Genomic DNA, 18,280 nt, shown 5'->3' on the forward strand with positions numbered 1-18,280 from the left:
TGTAGTAGTTCCTTATTCTGAGGGTAATAATTAATTGACGAACCAAGCAAGCAATTAGGCACTATGGAAGGCGCAATAAGGATATATTGCCTCATAGACATAGTGCCTTATAGAACAATTTGCCAGGGATGCTATATACTGGCATATTTTTCAAAGTTTATGAGGATGGTAAAGGGAAAACCATCGCCTAATTATTATAAACAGAACATCACTTATCAAGCAAGGGCCGCTCTGTGTCCATCAATTTAGGTAATGTGTAGGTGTTAAGCTCAATAAGTTATGTGCCATGTTGCCAGTGATGACCTGTGGTTAGTGGTTACGAGACTTGGTCGCTGTGAGCCTCATAAGGCTGAGAGACAGAGGGCGATGCAACGAGCTATGCTTGGAGTATCTCTGCGTGATCCAATCATAAATGAGGAGATTCGCAGAAGAACCACAGTCAACGACATAGCTCAACGACTCGCGACGCGATAGCCGATAGCCGATAGACGTTGGAATAGCGTCCCACACTAGAAAACGCAGTGTTAGTCGACTCCCCGTCGACTGGACTGTTGACATCGGGCAAGTTGCAGGGATACGCTGGATACAGGCGGCTGAGGATCTTGATGTTTGGAAGTCTCTACAAAAGGCATATGTCCTGCAGTGGACGTCTATTGGCTGATATGTTGATCTTGAATTATTTAACTACACCATGCCTATAAAACCTAAACGGCCGATGCCAATCTCGTAGGTACTCTCTCTCGAAAAATAATAGCAACAAAAACTACCTCTATCAGTCTTAATACATTTATTTCATAGTGAACTAAATTCTACGTCTTCCGCAATTTTCGAAACAACTGCTCAATGTGTAACCATCCTATTCGTTTAGCAGGGGGTCGATCATCGCTGTCGTTCAATGGGTTGGGTTTTGCGCTGCCAAATGAATATACTCTCAATTCAATCTCTTCTCGTGATGGATACTTGGTCTTTTGGGACGCCCAACGTAGAGGTTTTGACAACCTTAAAAAGTAATGAGTAATTTATTTACGTAAATACGAGTAGTTGGCGCGAGGTATCCAAACTTAGGTATAAGTCCTTGGGTCCAGGCACAGCATATTTATTCATGTCCATAGTCAATAGATAGGTGTGTAAATGATGTTCATAGCGATTATTATTCTCTATTCTGTGGTTTTTCTTTAAGTAGGTACTTATATTATAAAGATTAAATATTTTATTGTTAACATCGAATGTTTACATTGAATAGGCTCTGAAACTACTAGACGGATATGGAAAATTCTTTCACCAAGGGAAAACTTCAATATCAATCAAGTAACTATTAAAATTAATAGCTATTTTATTCCCACCGGATTGGTAACAACGCGCGTGAAACCGCGGTATTTTATAAGGTTGATTGATCAGTATGAATACATAATTATCTTGTTACTAAGTCCAAGTACCTACTACCTATAGGTATATGCGACCTTACTCTGAGAAATAATCCATGTCTTCCAAAACATCTGGCATTTCCCTTCCATCGACATCGGGTAAAACACTGCACACAACAATTAAAAGTAGCACCAGTCCAGCTTCTACGAACATCAGCGTTTGATCATTCATTACTTGAAATGTTACAATGACGCAGCATATTAAACTACCAAGATGTCCAACAGAGTGACAGCATCCAAGTAATGTGGCTCGAATATTGATGGCAAACAGCCGAGGCGTTATGTTGACCATTAGGCCATGCACAATTACAATTGCGGCCAGTGCTAAAGGCGATATGACGTTAGCTATTGGTGAAATCTGCAAAGAAAAAATTGTCAAATATCTAATTGAGCACCTAGAATTGAAACAAGAATCCCTAGAAAAGGATCACAACGCTCCAAATTAATCTATCTAATAGCTATACAGAGATTTACCTCAACACAAGAAAATCGTGGACATATATCTACGTATATTTTAGATAGATTGACTAGTTCCACGCCCGGCATATTCATTGCAAAGCCATATTAGGGTTAGTTCTTCTTTGTTTTTTAGTTTTAAAAAAACACAGCAATGTTACATTAAAATTTGATTAGGTAGTGCTTTAGACAGTTTTTTAACGCCTGTTAAAAAATATATAGCAATTGCTTATAACATTTCAATTGCTGGGAATGCAATTGTAAAATGGTATAAGCAATTGCTATATTTTTACGAAAATATCAACCATGTAAATTGCTGTCATAAAAACGAGATCTAAATTATTCTAAAAAAAAAATAAGATTTAGTAACAATAACAATTCATACTCACATGAAATTCAAACATATTACTAAGAATTAGAGCAACACTAGAAGATCCAATGATTGCTAAATCCATTTGCACTAACGTTTTCATTTTAAAATTCTTCGATAAACACCAATTTAAAAGTCCCAAGGCAATAATAAAACAAAACGTTTTTAACAAGCCATAGTTCGGTTGCTTATACTGTATCCTTATGTATAAAGAGCTGTACAGGAATAAATACAATGCCCAGAATACTAAAATTGTTAACGATAAAACTTTAATGTTATGCGTAGTTAGTATGTTGACGCAAGCCCAACTTTCATCCAAACAATGGTATGCCTGAAATGGTAATAAAAGTTATTGTACAGATACTCTATAAAACATATTTTTTTTAGCAAATATTGTTCCAGATTCAATTGCTATTTGCAAAGTAGGTAGATGATGAGCAATTCTAACGGCTAAAGGCGTTTTTCTGCTATGCTAAGCGAAACCCCGCAAAGTATGTAAGGTAGTATGTAATAAATTAGTCTTTAAACATGATGTTTTTTTATGAGTCGTTGACAATAACTAAGCGAAGAAACTTCGATAGGAGTATCTACCTAAGAAGATTTATATAAGCAGTTTAGCAGGTGACGATAAAGATTCAAAGTCCGTTTATTGGATGTAGATACCTATACCTACTAGATTAATTTGATCTTTAGTAAAAGTCAACCTATAACCTGAAACCTAAGTTTATACCTAGGTCACACTAATTTAAGTAAAAGATATCCAAACACTAGCTTTCATATGGGGATTATTCGATGACCCGTGGATCTATAGACGCTTTAAAACTATATTTCCTATTAACAAAATTAAATGGGACTGTAACAGAAAATGCACTATTGTTTCTAAAATTGCAATAGGGATGATGAAAGTTTTTAAATTGTATACCTATAAATTAAAAGTATGCTAATAGAAAAGCAATTTTGTAAAAGTAACAGGGTATCCGCGATCATTACTTTCGGAGCTACAGGGATTAATAGGGTCAAATTTGCGGCGCTGCCACGGATCTCTGAAAAACGCCCCATACAAAATGGTACAAATTAATGACGTCATAGGTCCATTATGATCGTTAGATTTGTATGGGCGGTCAAACAAAATTACTAAAATCTTTGTTATTTGTGCGTTTATGCTTATTGTTCAAATATTGAAAATGTCACATTTAATGTAAGGAAGCTAAAACTGCATGAATTTTCATCTAATTACGATAAAAGATTTTTAATAGATTTTGAAATTTTATGATCTTATTTGTTTTACAATTTGATCCAGTCAATCTTTGCAGTGGAATCTGTATAAAAATAGCAAGTTTATTGTTTACACATGCTATGACAACAAAGAGACTGCATACCAACAAAGGTTAAGCACCTTAACGCTCATTATCTTCATTTATTATAATTATATGCACAATAAATTAAGTAAGACTTACGTACGTACTCTATGATTTACAGGTCTTATTTTAAAATCGCTGCAAAGTTCGATACCGTTCACTTTAGCTGCTTCCACTAAAATTTTCTCAGCACGAGGAATTCTTCTATTATACAGTAGCCACTGCGGTGATTCTGGGGTCCATCTGTCAAAATTATTGCAATTTTGAAAATAGGCAGTTGCAAATTTGTACGAGTTAATTATATGGATACTTTTTAAGTGAGAAGGTTTGCTTTTCTTTTTAATGAATGTACCCAATACCTGCCTATCATCCTCATCATTGAGCTCGAGTCTCCTCGAGTTGATCCAGAGCTCGAGTCTCCTCTCAGAATGTGAGGGTTTAGACCAATAGTCCCCCACGCTGGCCCAATGCGGATTGGTAGACTTCACTCACGCAGAGAATTAAGAAAATTATCTGGTATGCAGTTTTCCTTACGATTTCCTTCATCGTTTCAGACACGTGATATTTAATTTCTTAAAATGCACACAACTGTGAAGTTGGAGGTGCATGCCCCGGATCGGATTCGAACCCACACCTTCCGGAATCGGAGGCAGAGGTCATATCTACTGGGCTATCACGGCGCGCTTCTTGTATTTCCATGTAGATGTACCTGCCTATATCTACATGTAAATACAAGAAGCCTGCCTAAAATACAAGAAGTTTTACTTAAGGTGAAATTAAAAATCGAAAGATCGATGTAAACTTTCAACTCCTATTTCACCCCTTATTATATTTTCGCATGTGTATAGTAAATAGACCATTAAATAAAACAAAACTATAACTCAAAACATGAACGATTTATATTAAAAAGAACTTAGACCCCCTTTTAACCATTTAGGGGAAGAAGATTGAAAAATTATGAATGACATTATTTTTTTGGTATAGTACACATACCAAATTTTACAAAAGTAACTTGAAATTGAAGGACTTTTCATACAAACTTTCAGCCCCAGTTCATCCCTTCTGATTTAATTTATACGATTAAAAGTCCTATATCCATCTAAGTAGTATGGTCTCAAATAGTGCCAAGTTTCATTAAAATTCATTCAGTAGTTTCAACGTGATGCCCAGTTAACATTAAATACGGAAAGTAAGACAGACAGAAAAAAAATAATTCGGCTTCAGTATCGATAGCCCTCCAACTAAAATATTTTTAACGTATTACAGCATTAGATCTGTTACAGTTTTATTATAAGTAGGTACATATATAGATAGATAGCGTTCTCTGAGAAGTCCGATAACTAATAAATTCAAATTCATTCCTAGCTTCGTGAATACGTCGATACGTACCTGAGAAGTAAGAGTATAGAAGCACTAAACAAGCAGGCGATAAAGTTGAAAGTCTCGGCATTAGGTGCACTGTTTGCTAATGGCACTGCGCACACGGTCGCCAACATCCGTGGAATCGAAACTATTGTGTTCAATAAAGTTCGCCAAGAGACACTGGCTATTTCACATGCTGCAAAGAAAAGTAAGAATAAATAAAAAATAAATAAAGTAATGTAAAACTTATTTATCCAATAAAACGCAATAGATGACCCATGGCACATATATTTGGGAGGGACAACTCCAATTAAGTTCGTCCCGGCTTCATCACAACGCAGTGGCGTATTAAAGCATCTGAGGCACGTGGTGAATTAATTGTATAAAGCCCCAAAATCAACCAATATATTCTTTTAATGTTTGTACATCTGTATGCCTAGCTTGGGACCAACGAGATAACGTGAAGAGAAATATACAAAATGTCAATCAATGACGGCAGAGTAGTCCCAATTCCTTGTCTCTTTCGTCCTAACGCAATGAATGAGATAGCGATATTCCCGGTTGTGCTGCTACTGCTTGATATTTATCAATGTCTCTTCACGAGATACGTCGTTTAGTTGCATGCAGGCCTACTGAACTCACAGCGTCGCAAGAAAAAAGGAATTAGGAATTCTTCAATTAAATGATATCTAAGAATAAATATTATGTATTACTAACTTAATATAATGCCCATGTAAATATTAGCGCTTGCAAACAGAGATCTTAAGAAAATCACCAAAAGGAACCAGCTCTCTGAATTGCAGAACGTTAATATCAGACGAAATCCAAGTTCTGCTATGACGTCTATGGTAATTGCTAATTTTCTTCCAAAGCTGAAACATAGATCAATCCATTGGAGTGCCTACCCAATATTTAAGTGTTAAGTGTTGTTGTTGCATCAAATATCTATAGGCTATCTTTTGATGTCAAGAAAAATGTTTATCAGTTATTATCAACCTACTTAGACAACGATAAATTTTAGACTAGTTATCTTTTCATCTAGAATTGACTTCGAAGCGATGCGAAGCGAAATATTACTATTTCATCGCTCTTAATAGATCCGATTATTTTTTCTATTATGGTAATAGGGGAAACAAGAAATGGTCTGAGTACCTGGATGTTAAATCGAAAACAATCGTCTATAAAGACTAGAAGATACACACTAGTAGACCATATTGCAAGACTTTTCTCAAGACCCCGTATTATAGACGTATAAAAATACACTAAAAAAAAACATGTCAGTACAATGCACACTTCTTTGTCTTGACTCTATAAAAGAGATGTCCACACTCTCAAAATACGGAGCCATAAGGAGCCTGCATCGGTCTAAATGCGACTTTGTGTCTCGCAAGGTCCTTAGACGGAACCATACCCCTCAGAAACAGCGTTACTGCTTGGCAAAAATAAGATAAAATAGCGGCAGATGAACTTTGAGCTCTGTGACAGAGTCTACTATCACTAAACCCTTTTACACATCGTAGTGGAAAATAGGTTTGTGTTTTCTGACACAATTTAAACACCTTCGAAACAAGAGTGAATAGGCATCTTCTAGGTAAACGCGCTCCACCTTAGACTGCATTACTTCCTTCCATCAGGCATAATTGTAATTGTAATCAAGCGCGAGTCTACTTTTCATAAAAAAAGATTTAAGTTTCAGCCAATATACCTACTAGACAAATACTACTAGCACACTACTACTAAGACATAGACTAGTACAGCTTTCATTTATAGATACATTTTACATAGTTACTGAAACTTAATACGAATGCCAAGACGTACTCGTATATCGATTATACAACCTTGGCCTTCATATTCCTTGTTTCTCGTAGATCATGTTAAAACGTTGGTTCCGGTTGTTATCAGTAACAGCTAATGAGACTTGTAATTGTCCAATAATCGTGGCATTTGGCATCTAAGAACAGCTACGTAGTATGTACTATGTAGGTATCCGTAAGTAGACACAGGAAATAACCATGTTAGATGATCACATGAAAAGATATTTGATTAAATTCTGTACCTGTCTGCAACTAGGCCAAAAATGATACAGCCAAATACAAGGCCTAATCTGCAAATGATTGTTGTTGATAATGCTTTTATCTTGGGATCGCAGAATATCAGCCACTGGAAACAGTATACAAATATACATGAATTTTATTGTATGTTTGTCTCACATGACGTCAAGTGACGATGTCTATGAAAGTAGCAAGATATCGCAATGTTTTATGAAAGGTATAAATATCTACAATTTAAGAAAGATGAAACACAATGTTACTTAAACTAAATAATTCAAAAATGTACTTGCTATAAGGAAAATTTAAACTTCTATGCCACTTAATCGTGTGTATATCAATATAAATATTAAAATATGGTAATAATGTAATGAAATCTTAGTAATCTATAATGGTTTTGCGGTTATGCGCCGTCGCCTTCTATACTTACTGCATACCTAGGACTCTTATGCAATGATAAAGTATTACTTTACAATTACCTATGAAGAATAGGAAGAAGGGATAAAAGATTAGAGAAAATATTAAAAAAAAACCGGTCATATACTTAAGAGTAAGTCTAAAAGTGGCACCAGTGACGGAAAAGTCAAGGAATAATAGTACCTACTTACCTAAAACTTTTGCTTGGTATTGATGGATGTAATGCGGAGGGATGAGAGTCATGTTTGGCAGAAGAATATAGAAATTGCAAGTGGAAGGACACAAGAGGAGAGAAAGGACAAAGAAGAGATCGTTGGAGTGTGTGAAAGAGGATATATGTGTGTAAAAGGAGTAGATGACAAGTTGACTAATGATAGATACGAATGGAAGAGATACATATTAAAGATGATATCGAGATTATCAGATACCTATAAATAACTAATAAACTTATAACGTTTATTATTCTAAAGTATTAACCAAGACGTCCTCTTGGCAAAATTTAATATAAGATATTCATATATGAAAAAGAAACAGAGTTAAATTCAGAAATTATGAGTATCACATTTTTAAAAATGTGAATAATAAAGTAGCTTCTACATTTTAGAATCAGAATAATAATGTGACAGCTTGTAAAGAATTTGATATATAATATTACATATTATTAAAATGAATTTGGTTACTAACCGACTTTTTAATCCAAATTACCCAAAGGAACTTAACATGCCACGCGTTGCATCGCTGCACTTTCGTGCCATTTAGAACAGTGAAGGTGCAGAGGCTCGTGTTAAATATTGATGAGGCATCAGAGACAAAGCATTCGACGCCTCGAGGCGGCGCCAGCAGGAACATGTCCTCATACTGGTTGAGCATTGAAGGCACTGACAGGGTCGCAGATACGAACGTCACCAGCCACTGCCACGTGCCTATGTGACCCAGGACGTCTGTAGTGACATCTTCGTGCACTGTTCCGATACTAAAAAATCAAACGTATTATTGAAACACGCACTCACGTAACTGTAACGCATAGACGTTTTAAGAGACTCTTTGCCAAGTCACCGGGTTTCTTAGTTTAGGGGTCCAGAAATCAGTAACTGTCTCACTGGAGACTCTTGGATTTCTTAGAACTAAGAAATACATAAAACCAGTTAGGAAGCTGATGTTATACAAAAATAGGTTGTTGACGATGGTGATGGCTGGACCTATTTCCGTCTAAATTGCTTGTTTCTGACTTAAAGCAGAATCGCTTTGTTATCTATAGGTTAGTTTAGTATAGTTAGTTGCCGGAGAAACTACAGTTTTTTTGTTGTTGTTTCAGGCTTACCTACCTATGACTTTAGGCTTATACTATCTATGGCGAACGGGCGACATGTCGTTTTATTAAAAGAGACAATATTCCATCGGCTGGGGATCGAACCACGGCCGATAGGACAAGGTGATAAATCCGGCCCTTTTACTGTTGAGTTATTTGAACCCAGTTGTTACTTGTGCGGTATTTTTCAACTTAGCTTGGTCATCTCTGCAAAAAAGTCTAAACTTTCAACCTATAAAAGTTGAATTACATTGAAAGATTTATATCACCTACTTACTCAGTGAATTAAGTTTGAATATAGACTTATAAAAAACCCGACAAGTGCGAGTCAGTCTCGCCCAAGGACAGTTCAGTATAGTAGGCGATTGTATTAATTTCTTAATTACCCTAAAGGGAATCAAAATGATTTTGAATTGAGAATTGGAGAGATGGATGGATGAGATCCAAAATGATTCGCTTCAAGGGATTGTTGGAATTTGTTGGGACAGCACCTTAGGATATTGTTTTAATTTCTTTACGCGTTCTCCAGATAAAGGGTCTCGACAGACATATGTACACTGTACAGCAAAGTGATCCTATAAGGGTTCCGTTTTTTAACCGACTTCAAAAAAGGAGGAGATTCTCAATTCGACGCGTATGTAGTTTTTAATGCTTGATACCTCACATCTTCGTAATTTATTAATCAATTTTGCCCATTTAATTATCATGAAAATCGGTTTAGTAATTTTGTGTTAAAATCAAAATAAGTCGTTTCCATTTTTATGTTTAAAATATTATTTCCTTTTGTGGTACGGAACCTTGAAAAATATCAGATTAGACTTACATAAAAAGATGAACAACATACACATGTAGATACTTATCCACTTACTTGAAATTCAACAGTTTTGTTTGTGTTTTGTGCATCTTATAAACATTAATCAGTATTTTGTGTCATGGATGGCTAACTTTGTGCCGTTTTCAGTGTCGTCTTTAGAAAAATTGATTGGTTATCAGAAAATAACGGTATTTTTAATGATCAATTCGGTACCGTACAAGTCCTTAAACCTATCATTAACGTAACGGAGTAAAGTCCACACCTACCTCTGTTTTAGAGATAGGTGATTGCTATGTTGTGAGCTTTATTGATGAGGATAAGTTATAACGTCGTCCTTGAAGAGAAAATATCTATAGTATTATTACTTACATTGACATTCCAAGCGGTGAGGACGTAATGCACGATTTGTATTCATGTCATTCACCCAGCCTACTAGATTCGCCGTTTTAACAACTTGTATCCAAGTATCCAAAATGTAGTTTTATGGAGCAATTCACTACTTCAAAATTTATACTAATAAACTGTTTGCTTAAAGTGACCTACGGATAAATATTGAGGATATGTTAATACTAAAATGGTTTACAGTTAGTGCAGCATAGACCACCTTTATAGTTATTCCCCTTATTCTAATTTTGTTCTCAATTGAAGATCACGATTTCTTCAGAATGCAGGTAAGTGTCAATACCTAGATGGTCAGTTGCATAAGCCTAGGCTTACAATTTTGTTTTTACTTGCATCATACATTACGTTATACATATACGATAAGACTTTTTACATAAATGACGAAGATATCATATGTTTATTATCTTATATATTACGATATGTTTTTGAGATTATTAAGATTTCATGTATTTTCATCACTTGACACTCTCTCTATAGCATGAGACGTAATAGTTCAGTGGATATGACCCCTGCCTTTGATTCGGAGGGCGTAGGTTCTAATCCGGCCCGGGTCATGCACCTCCAAATTTTCAGTTATGTACATTTTTAAAAATTAAATATAACGTGTCTCAAACGGTGAAGGAAAAACATCGTGAGGAAACCTGCATACCTGAGAATAGTCTGCCAATCCGCATTTAGCTAGCGTGGTGGACTAAGGCTCTCTCATTCTGTGAGGAGACTCGTACTCAACAGTGACCCGAATATGGATTGTTAATGATGATAGCGATTAGATCCTACCAAGTTCGTTCTAGAGATTAGGTCGGGCTTCCACATTTATGAGGTTTCATTAGAACACCAACCAACACACACCCAGCAATCCAAATAAGGATAAGGAAGGAGAGTTGATAGCTAAAAGGTGTGCATTTCGAAAATATGACGATTTGTGCGAACCGAAATGGAATGGGTGGGTTCCAAAGTTACAAAATAAAACTCTTACATTTTAGTTCTCGAGCCACGAGCGCGGTTTATACTTACTTTGAAACTACTTACTAATGAAATAATCTCCTGAATAATCGCTAATATTTTCTGACGATTTCAGTATACCGAAGTACCTAATAAATATTGTCTCTAAAGTCTATAGTTTTTCCCGACCGGTGAAAGTGAAAAAAGTATATAACTATTTATTCTTTCTATCTACTAAATCTAATCGATGATGCTTTAGTAACTGCTAATTTAGCATCCCGGACTCCCCTACCACCTACACCTTATGGAAAAAGGGAGGCACTTTGTAGGTAGGTTTGAGTTCCTTGTATGCCGTTTCTAGGCAATGGTTATTTATAAATTACCTTCTAGATAGGTGACCTATCTGCGTGGTCCGTCAGTTAATCAGTCAGTATAATTTTAGTATGTAACTGCTGTGTTTTGTTAACAATTCAATGACAAACCATTTTAATATTTCCTTATACTTAAAAAAAGGTGTCAACAAAAACTTCTGCTTGCCAAAGATAATTGAGATAACACTTTATTTTGGTAATCATAATTTTACATGAGAATTAAAAAAGATTTAAGTTGTTTCAATGTTTGTTGAATTTAAACTCTACAGGCATTTTTTTATTCTTTACTAGTTAGCTCTTGACTACAGTCTACAATGTCACCTGATGGTAAATGATGATGCAATCGAAAATGGAAGCGAGCTAATTTGTTAGGAGTAGGATAGAAATTCACACCTCTTTCGGTTTCTACACGACATCGTACCGAAACGCTAAATCGCTTGACGGTACGTCTATGCCAGTAGTATGGTAACTAGCCATACTCGACCAATCAATGCAGCTGGGGATCGAACCCAGGACCTCCGTCTTGAATACCACTGCATCCACGGAGACCGACAAAAATCTAGGAACATACATGTCAAGGTCAGGTTTTCGTTTGCCAATTTTTAGCCCGATCTACTGCAGTAGCCCGATAAGTTATTCAGCATTGCTGTTTGGACGCATGCTCTGTGTGGTCATAGGTGAACAACTATTCGTCTCCTTTCATGATTCATCAACAATCCATACGTCATAACATTAAATGATACGAATCTTGTTACCTTCTGTTACAAGTTTCTCGATTACAGATGGTATTGACATTCATTATTATTCATGTTATTGTAGAGGAGAGGTATCAGTGTTTGTATAGTGTAGGTTTGTATAGACCGACCGGGTTTGGGCACTTAACTATAGTACTCGCTGAAGCACGGGGTGTTACACCGTGTTATTAACAGTGGTGTTAATTTAGTAAACCTCAATCGGCCCAGCCGGAGATCAAACCCAGGACCTCCGTCTCCTCACTCACTGGGGCCATTCAAATAGGTTAATCATGATATTGATAATATTCACTACGAATACTCACATACTTTTTACGATACACAATAAAATAGATATGTAGATCCCATGTAGGTACTCTGTATAACCATTGCAAACTTAACTGCCGACAATAAACAGCACAAGTAAATAAAACGTGACCCTAATATTAAATAACCGTTTCTAATAGTTTATTTTCTTCTGTTTGTAAACGACATATTTTCCACCGTAAATTTACATATGAAGCTATGCATATTTTTATGTTTGGTTATTATATCGGCTTTTTATTCTTGTCTGGATAATATAGTGTTGGTATGCTTTACTATTATTGAGATGTATAAATATAAACACTCTCTCTCTCTGAAGGAGGCCTTCACCCTCACCTAGAGGGGCTCTGTTTTAAATGTATTTTTTAGTAAATAAGTAGGTATAATTAGTTTAAATTGTATTATTTGTTGTACACATCTATACTAATATTATAAAGCTAAAGTTTGTTTGATTTTTTGATTGATCGCGCTAATCTCAGGAACAGGTCCGATTTGAAAAATTCTTTCGGTGTTAGATAGCCCATTTATTGAGAAAGGATATAGGCTATATTTAATCCCCGTATTCCTACGGGGATAAAATAATATATAATGGAATAAAACACAAAACCGTGCATATGTGCGCTCAGTGGAGTAGCTAATGTAGGATCACATTTTGCGGTGATTTTGTCAGCACGTAACATGTCTATAGTATGAAATGTCTCTGTTCTAATATATTTATGAAGTGCGCAATACTTATGTGAAGTCAACTTTAAGCATCTAAAATGCCGGATACACTAAATATTTTGTATTAGCGGAGATAGACACATGTTGTGCATTGCCGGCGCTTTAATGTGCAGGTATGAGGTATCTGCTTATGAGGTATTAGTTAATGGAGATAAGGAGGTTCTAGTTTTTTTGCTCGGTTGCGTTAACCGACCGCCACGGTGTCGGCGATCGGCGCCAGTATACAGCGATAACCGTCCATTCGCTCGTCCGCCGGCACCCGCGTATGGCGTGCGTTACATTGCCGCCATTGTCGCGTCCACTTTAGTTCTTCACACATCAATGGTGCCCGTGATACATTACAGAGAGACAACGCTTTAACCGGACCAGGATCTACTAACATAAACATGGACAAGGAACGCGCTTTGGAGGAGATGATGGGGAAATTGGGTGAGTAAATTCTCGAGTTTTTTCCGAAACATATGGATTGAAATATCCATCATATCTGTGGAAACTTCTGTGTGATTATTGACATAAAACTATCAATAGTGTTTCACGTAAGCACATGGTAATTAATTCTGGACCGGCTTTTATTAACCGAGCCGGTTGAACGCAGAATACCGAGTGCACGTGTCGCAAACTTCGTGTGGGCTCAAGTGATCGAGTGAAGGCGAAAAAGCTTTCGTTTGTACAACGAAAGGTATTGATGCCTTGCCTCATAAAACATGACCACATTACAATGTTTCAAGGTTGTAGGTACTCGGTGTTTTATGCTGCAACATTAATTATGAACGGTTGTCAAGACAGTGAATATTTATGAGCTTTTAATACTTTTATTGCATTTTAAATATTTAAAAATAATAATACTTTGTTGGTATGGTGTATAATATTGTAATGTAGGTGTCATATAAAAAGAACATCAGTAAATAATAATGTTATTAGTATCTTCGCCAGTGAACTTTGCATGCGAATGAGTAAAATACCAATCCAATTATATTATCTTATTAACTACTTAATCTGGTTCTAAAATATCAAAGATGTTTTTTGATATTTTGGAATTTTTGATATTGCGGTATCTTGAAATCTAAAAGGTAGATGTCTGATTTATTTTTGATAATTTTTAAAAGTATATAGGAATCCAATAAGATATTTAGTTCATGCTTAGCAATCTTTATTTATTGACGTATAGTAAAAACTCATAGTTTCCAGAAAACTTTACACATTACACAGTGTGCATTCCCAACTAGAAAAGGTATTTACCTGCATATCATATTAATTAATGAGACGTAAAGTTATTTTTCTCAATGTGATACGGAAAGTAAGGTCGTCTGCATGTCTAAATAAATACCAACCTTTCTATAATATTTACTAAAGATATCGGCTTCATCAAAAGGTAGGTACTCGTAATAAACATTAAACTTATTCATAAGTCTTAGTAAAGCAAAAAAAAAAAAATTTAATTAGTCTGGTTGGAAATAGAACATGACCACGGAATTGAAAAAAAAAACATACATACACCGAACGTAGAACCTCCTCCTTTTTGGAAGTCGGCTAATAAAAAGCATTAGCATTTTCGATGTTCTGTGTCTATGACCATGCAGTTGTAGGACCAAAGCGTTAAGGCCAACTTTGTAACTCTGCCACATTTACATAGACATACGCATACCTTAGGCTACTAGATTTTTTAAATGTGATTTATAGGATGAGCAAACAAGATTTCCGCCGAGGGGCGCGACTTTTAGGCGCCGGTGCTTAGACAGTCTGTAATTGATTCAATAATTTTCCGCTTTTAGGTTAAAATTAAATTACGTTTATAAACTCGTATAAACTAGCGGGATCCGTAGACAAAAAAATATATATGAACTTACGTAGTTATGTTTTATATGCTACTTTTACAGTATGTACGTATTTGATTCCCGTGATTTTATCCGCGGGGTTTTAATCCTTCCAAAGATTATAGATGGATCATGGATCTTATTAATTTATGAGCAAAGTAAGTAGGTACCTAGTATCTATTATTCTATTGTTGTTGCCGATGATATAGACTATTAGACGGAGAGCCAGCGACAGCCAGACCTTGGTCATTTTATAAAAGCTGAAAGTTTGTCAGTTGTGCTCCTACCATAAGTATGGTAGCCAATTATGGAGTTTGGACCAATATAGCTTTGGGAGATAGCAGGTTTCAAGGATCCAGACCCTAGACCGCCTAAATATAAAGTACAATTTACTTACATAGAAATGTTACACCCATTCGCCAAACACTTAGCTCCATGGAAAATCTTTGCTAGAGACCCTTGAAGTGTCAAATTAAATAGTGTTTTTCGAAGGGTTGCAGAGAAGCTAAGTGACTGGCGACTGGGCATATAATTTCTCATATTATGCCGAGGAAAACATAAAAATATTACAGTTTATAAGTATATAGACGGTTGAGGGTCTGGATCCTTAAAACCTGCTACCTCCCAAAGCCACCACGGTCCAAACTCAATAATTGCATACCGTACTTACTTAAAGTATGAGCATGAGCTGACAAACTTTCAGCTTTTATAAAATGATGAAGGTCTGGGGTTCACGGGCTCTTAGTCTATATGTTTATGCAGAATATCATCAAGATCAGTTTTATGACCAAGTCGGAATTAGGTAACAAACAAACAAACTGTTACATTTTTAATAATAAATAATAGATATAGTAGACGTTCTGAAATACTTATTTTGTTTTCCTAGTATTTAACCTAAAAATTAATTAACGTTCACTGCGTCCGCAATTCGTTCCATTTTCAAGGTTATAGGTCATGTCCCTAAAAGTAGGTTTATGCGATTAGGTGGTTCAGTTACGACGATAAGAGTTTAACGTTACAGTAGGTATCAAAATGCCTACCTTAAAATGTTTTCGTGCCATTTTTGTCTAATTATTGTCGTTAATATAAATAAACAAAGCTTGTACCTACCTCTTTTTAATTATACTTAACACTCGTTAAGAAATCTCAATTAACTGAATCATCAAAATCATTAATTAAGAACTATTATCTACGGATTTGCATTCTCAAGTTTACTTTTAAATTATTAACGACACGATTTGTTTATTTATTATTATGTATTATTTACTTATTTATTAACAAGATGAAAATTCATTTCATAAAAATTGTTTTCTTTCAATATTCCTTCAAAGTTCCCTTTTGGGGACAAAAATTTAAACATTCATTCATATTACGACTTATAACAATTTTTCATCCATTATCGTCAAAAAATTGGTGTTATTTCGCTGTCAAATGACGGACAGACAGGAGTCAGACTTTCTTTCGCTTTTATAACCGATTTCAAAAAAAGGAGGAGGTTCTCAATTCGAACCATATGTTTGTTTTAACTTTGTATTAAAAACCACAATAACTTATATAATGTCGGTTCCATTTTTATGTTAAAATTAAGATTATTATAATATTAGTTTGGCTAGGATAGTAGAATTATTTCATGTTAATGCACATGTTTTTCATTTTATGTTAACAATAAACATTTATATGAGAGTATTTCAAGGTAATTTTGTACGGAACCTTAGTGAATAAAATTAAAATAAATTCATTATACACTGAAAGTATGTACTTTTCAATACCATAAAAAGAAAATCACAAATAATAGTCGACCTTGATTGCACATGTGCGTGTTGTGAATGCACATAAATACGCCCTTTAAAGACAATCGATCTCTTGTTGTACTTAATATCACCATTATAATTATTTTTCAATGAAATCCCAAGTGTTGTACTATAAATGGCCACCATGTTTAGCACATAATACTTTAATACATACGTTGAAAATATGTTTTTGCGACTATATTATTATTTATTCGGCTGGGCCGATTGAGGTTTTCTTAATTGGTCAAGGTCTGGCTGGTGGGAGGCCTCGGCCATGGCTAGTTACCACCCTACCGACAAAGACGTACCACCAAGCGATTTAGCGTTCCGGTACGATGTCGTGTAGAAACCGAAAGGGGTGCAGTGGCCCGCTTCCATCTTAGATTGCATCATCGCTTACCATCAGGTGAGATTGCAGTCAAGGGCTAACTTGTAAAGAATAAAAAAAAATTAGAAATGTTTTTTAAAGTTGTTAAATTATTAATATTTTTGGAGAGAACCCTATTTTAACATTAGTAGTGTGATGTCAATAATTTTAGCATAACAAAACATCTATTTAGTCTGTGCTAAGTATGAATAGTTTGTGTTTGCTTTAGTCTGTACGGTGTACTTGCATATGAATGTAAATAGATAGCTATAGAAAAAACACAAGTAAGTACGTAATACAGTAATTAGTACTCAAGTAGATGTTCTTTTTTAATTTCGGTAATTTTGTTTCTCAAGGACAAAACAAAACCTAGGTTTTTTGTAGACTTTCATTCATTTTCTTGTCGGTTTGATCAATATGCTCTGAGACAGCACGGAACTTTTCGTGACTACAATAAACTGTTCGACTAATCAATTTTCTTTCAATGGTAGTATTTTTTTTAAAGCAGTATAATAAAAAAATAAAAAAAAAAATAAAAATAGTTTATTTCGTTAACATCAATCAGTAACAAATAATTAAAGGCTAGAGTCTTCTTTTAAGAGTTATAAACTCCTGTGACAGAAGACTCCGCTCTTCCATAACAAGCCGTAATTAAAGATATTTATAATTAATCATAGTGGGTATAACTAAAACTAAAGACATAAAAACATGTATGTGTGTGTGTGTGTGTGTGTGTGTGTGTGTGTGTGTGTGTGTTTGTGTGTGTGTTTGTGTGTGTGAAAGAGATAGTATGTGTATGCCTTGGGTAATGTACTCGTATTATGTAATACGCTTCAGTAGAGATTCCACTTCTTCATAATTCAATGTTAATAAGAATTCTTTTAAAACTTTTTTGCAAGCAAATAAGTTCAATGGATACATATTCAATTTTCTGTTAAGTATGTTATACAAATAACTAGATTGTGAAAAATATTGCTTTCGAGCAAAAGCGGTTCTGGTGCGTTCTGTTTTTGCAACAATATATCTATTTCTTTTAGTAGTAGGCTTAAAAGTTAGGGATATGTGCTTTTTAAGGACAGTATTTAAAACATATAGCTTCCTGACCGAGAGTAATTCAGCAATAGAGTACAATTGTGTAGTAGGGAACATATATGGTTTGAAGAGCATGATTTTTAGGAGAGAGCGCTGGGCACGCTCTAGTTCAAGAAATCTCGTTTTTGATGCGCCACCCCAGGCAGTAATGCAATAGGACATAACT

At 35.2% G+C, this 18,280-nt stretch overlaps 3 protein-coding genes across 4 annotated transcripts in view; 2 read left to right on the forward strand and 1 right to left on the reverse strand.

Annotated features, from left to right (window-relative positions):
• LOC112043087 (ATP synthase subunit O, mitochondrial) overlaps positions 1 to 18,280 on the forward strand; it is a 385,841-nt gene that overhangs the window by 315,727 nt on the left and 51,834 nt on the right. The gene's annotated exons all lie outside the window — the stretch shown is intronic.
• LOC112043075 (solute carrier family 22 member 21-like) lies at positions 739 to 10,092 on the reverse strand. Its single transcript, XM_024078339.2, has 9 exons — positions 9,928 to 10,092; positions 8,120 to 8,408; positions 7,027 to 7,130; positions 5,688 to 5,842; positions 4,998 to 5,166; positions 3,716 to 3,851; positions 2,270 to 2,581; positions 1,466 to 1,782; positions 739 to 999 (listed from the first exon to the last, which is right to left on the reverse strand). Exons 1-9 carry the CDS (start codon positions 9,933 to 9,935, stop codon positions 810 to 812), a joined length of 1,680 nt encoding a protein of 559 aa, XP_023934107.2. The 5' UTR covers positions 9,936 to 10,092; the 3' UTR covers positions 739 to 809.
• Positions 13,271 to 18,280, forward strand: part of LOC112043098 (organic cation transporter protein) — a 30,721-nt gene continuing 25,711 nt past the window's right edge. For both annotated transcript variants that reach the window (XM_024078371.2, XM_024078372.2), the window contains exon 1: positions 13,271 to 13,480. In XM_024078371.2, coding sequence (XP_023934139.2) covers positions 13,438 to 13,480 — 43 coding nt within the window. In that variant the 5' untranslated portion in view covers positions 13,271 to 13,437. The remainder of the gene's footprint in view (positions 13,481 to 18,280) is intronic.

The sequence above is a fragment of the Bicyclus anynana genome, chromosome 13 (assembly GCF_947172395.1).
Source record: "Bicyclus anynana chromosome 13, ilBicAnyn1.1, whole genome shotgun sequence".
NCBI classification, from domain to species: domain Eukaryota; kingdom Metazoa; phylum Arthropoda; class Insecta; order Lepidoptera; family Nymphalidae; genus Bicyclus; species Bicyclus anynana.

Excerpts from the sequence above, each read along its gene's own strand:
- LOC112043075 (XM_024078339.2), bottom strand. Across the intron at positions 5,843-7,026 it reads TTTGGCCTAGTTGCAGACAG|CTTTGGAAGAAAATTAGCAA; the intron begins GTACAGAATTTA and ends TCTATGTTTCAG. Across the intron at positions 1,783-2,269 it reads GTAATATGTTTGAATTTCAT|ATTTCACCAATAGCTAACGT; the intron begins GTGAGTATGAAT and ends TTTTCTTTGCAG.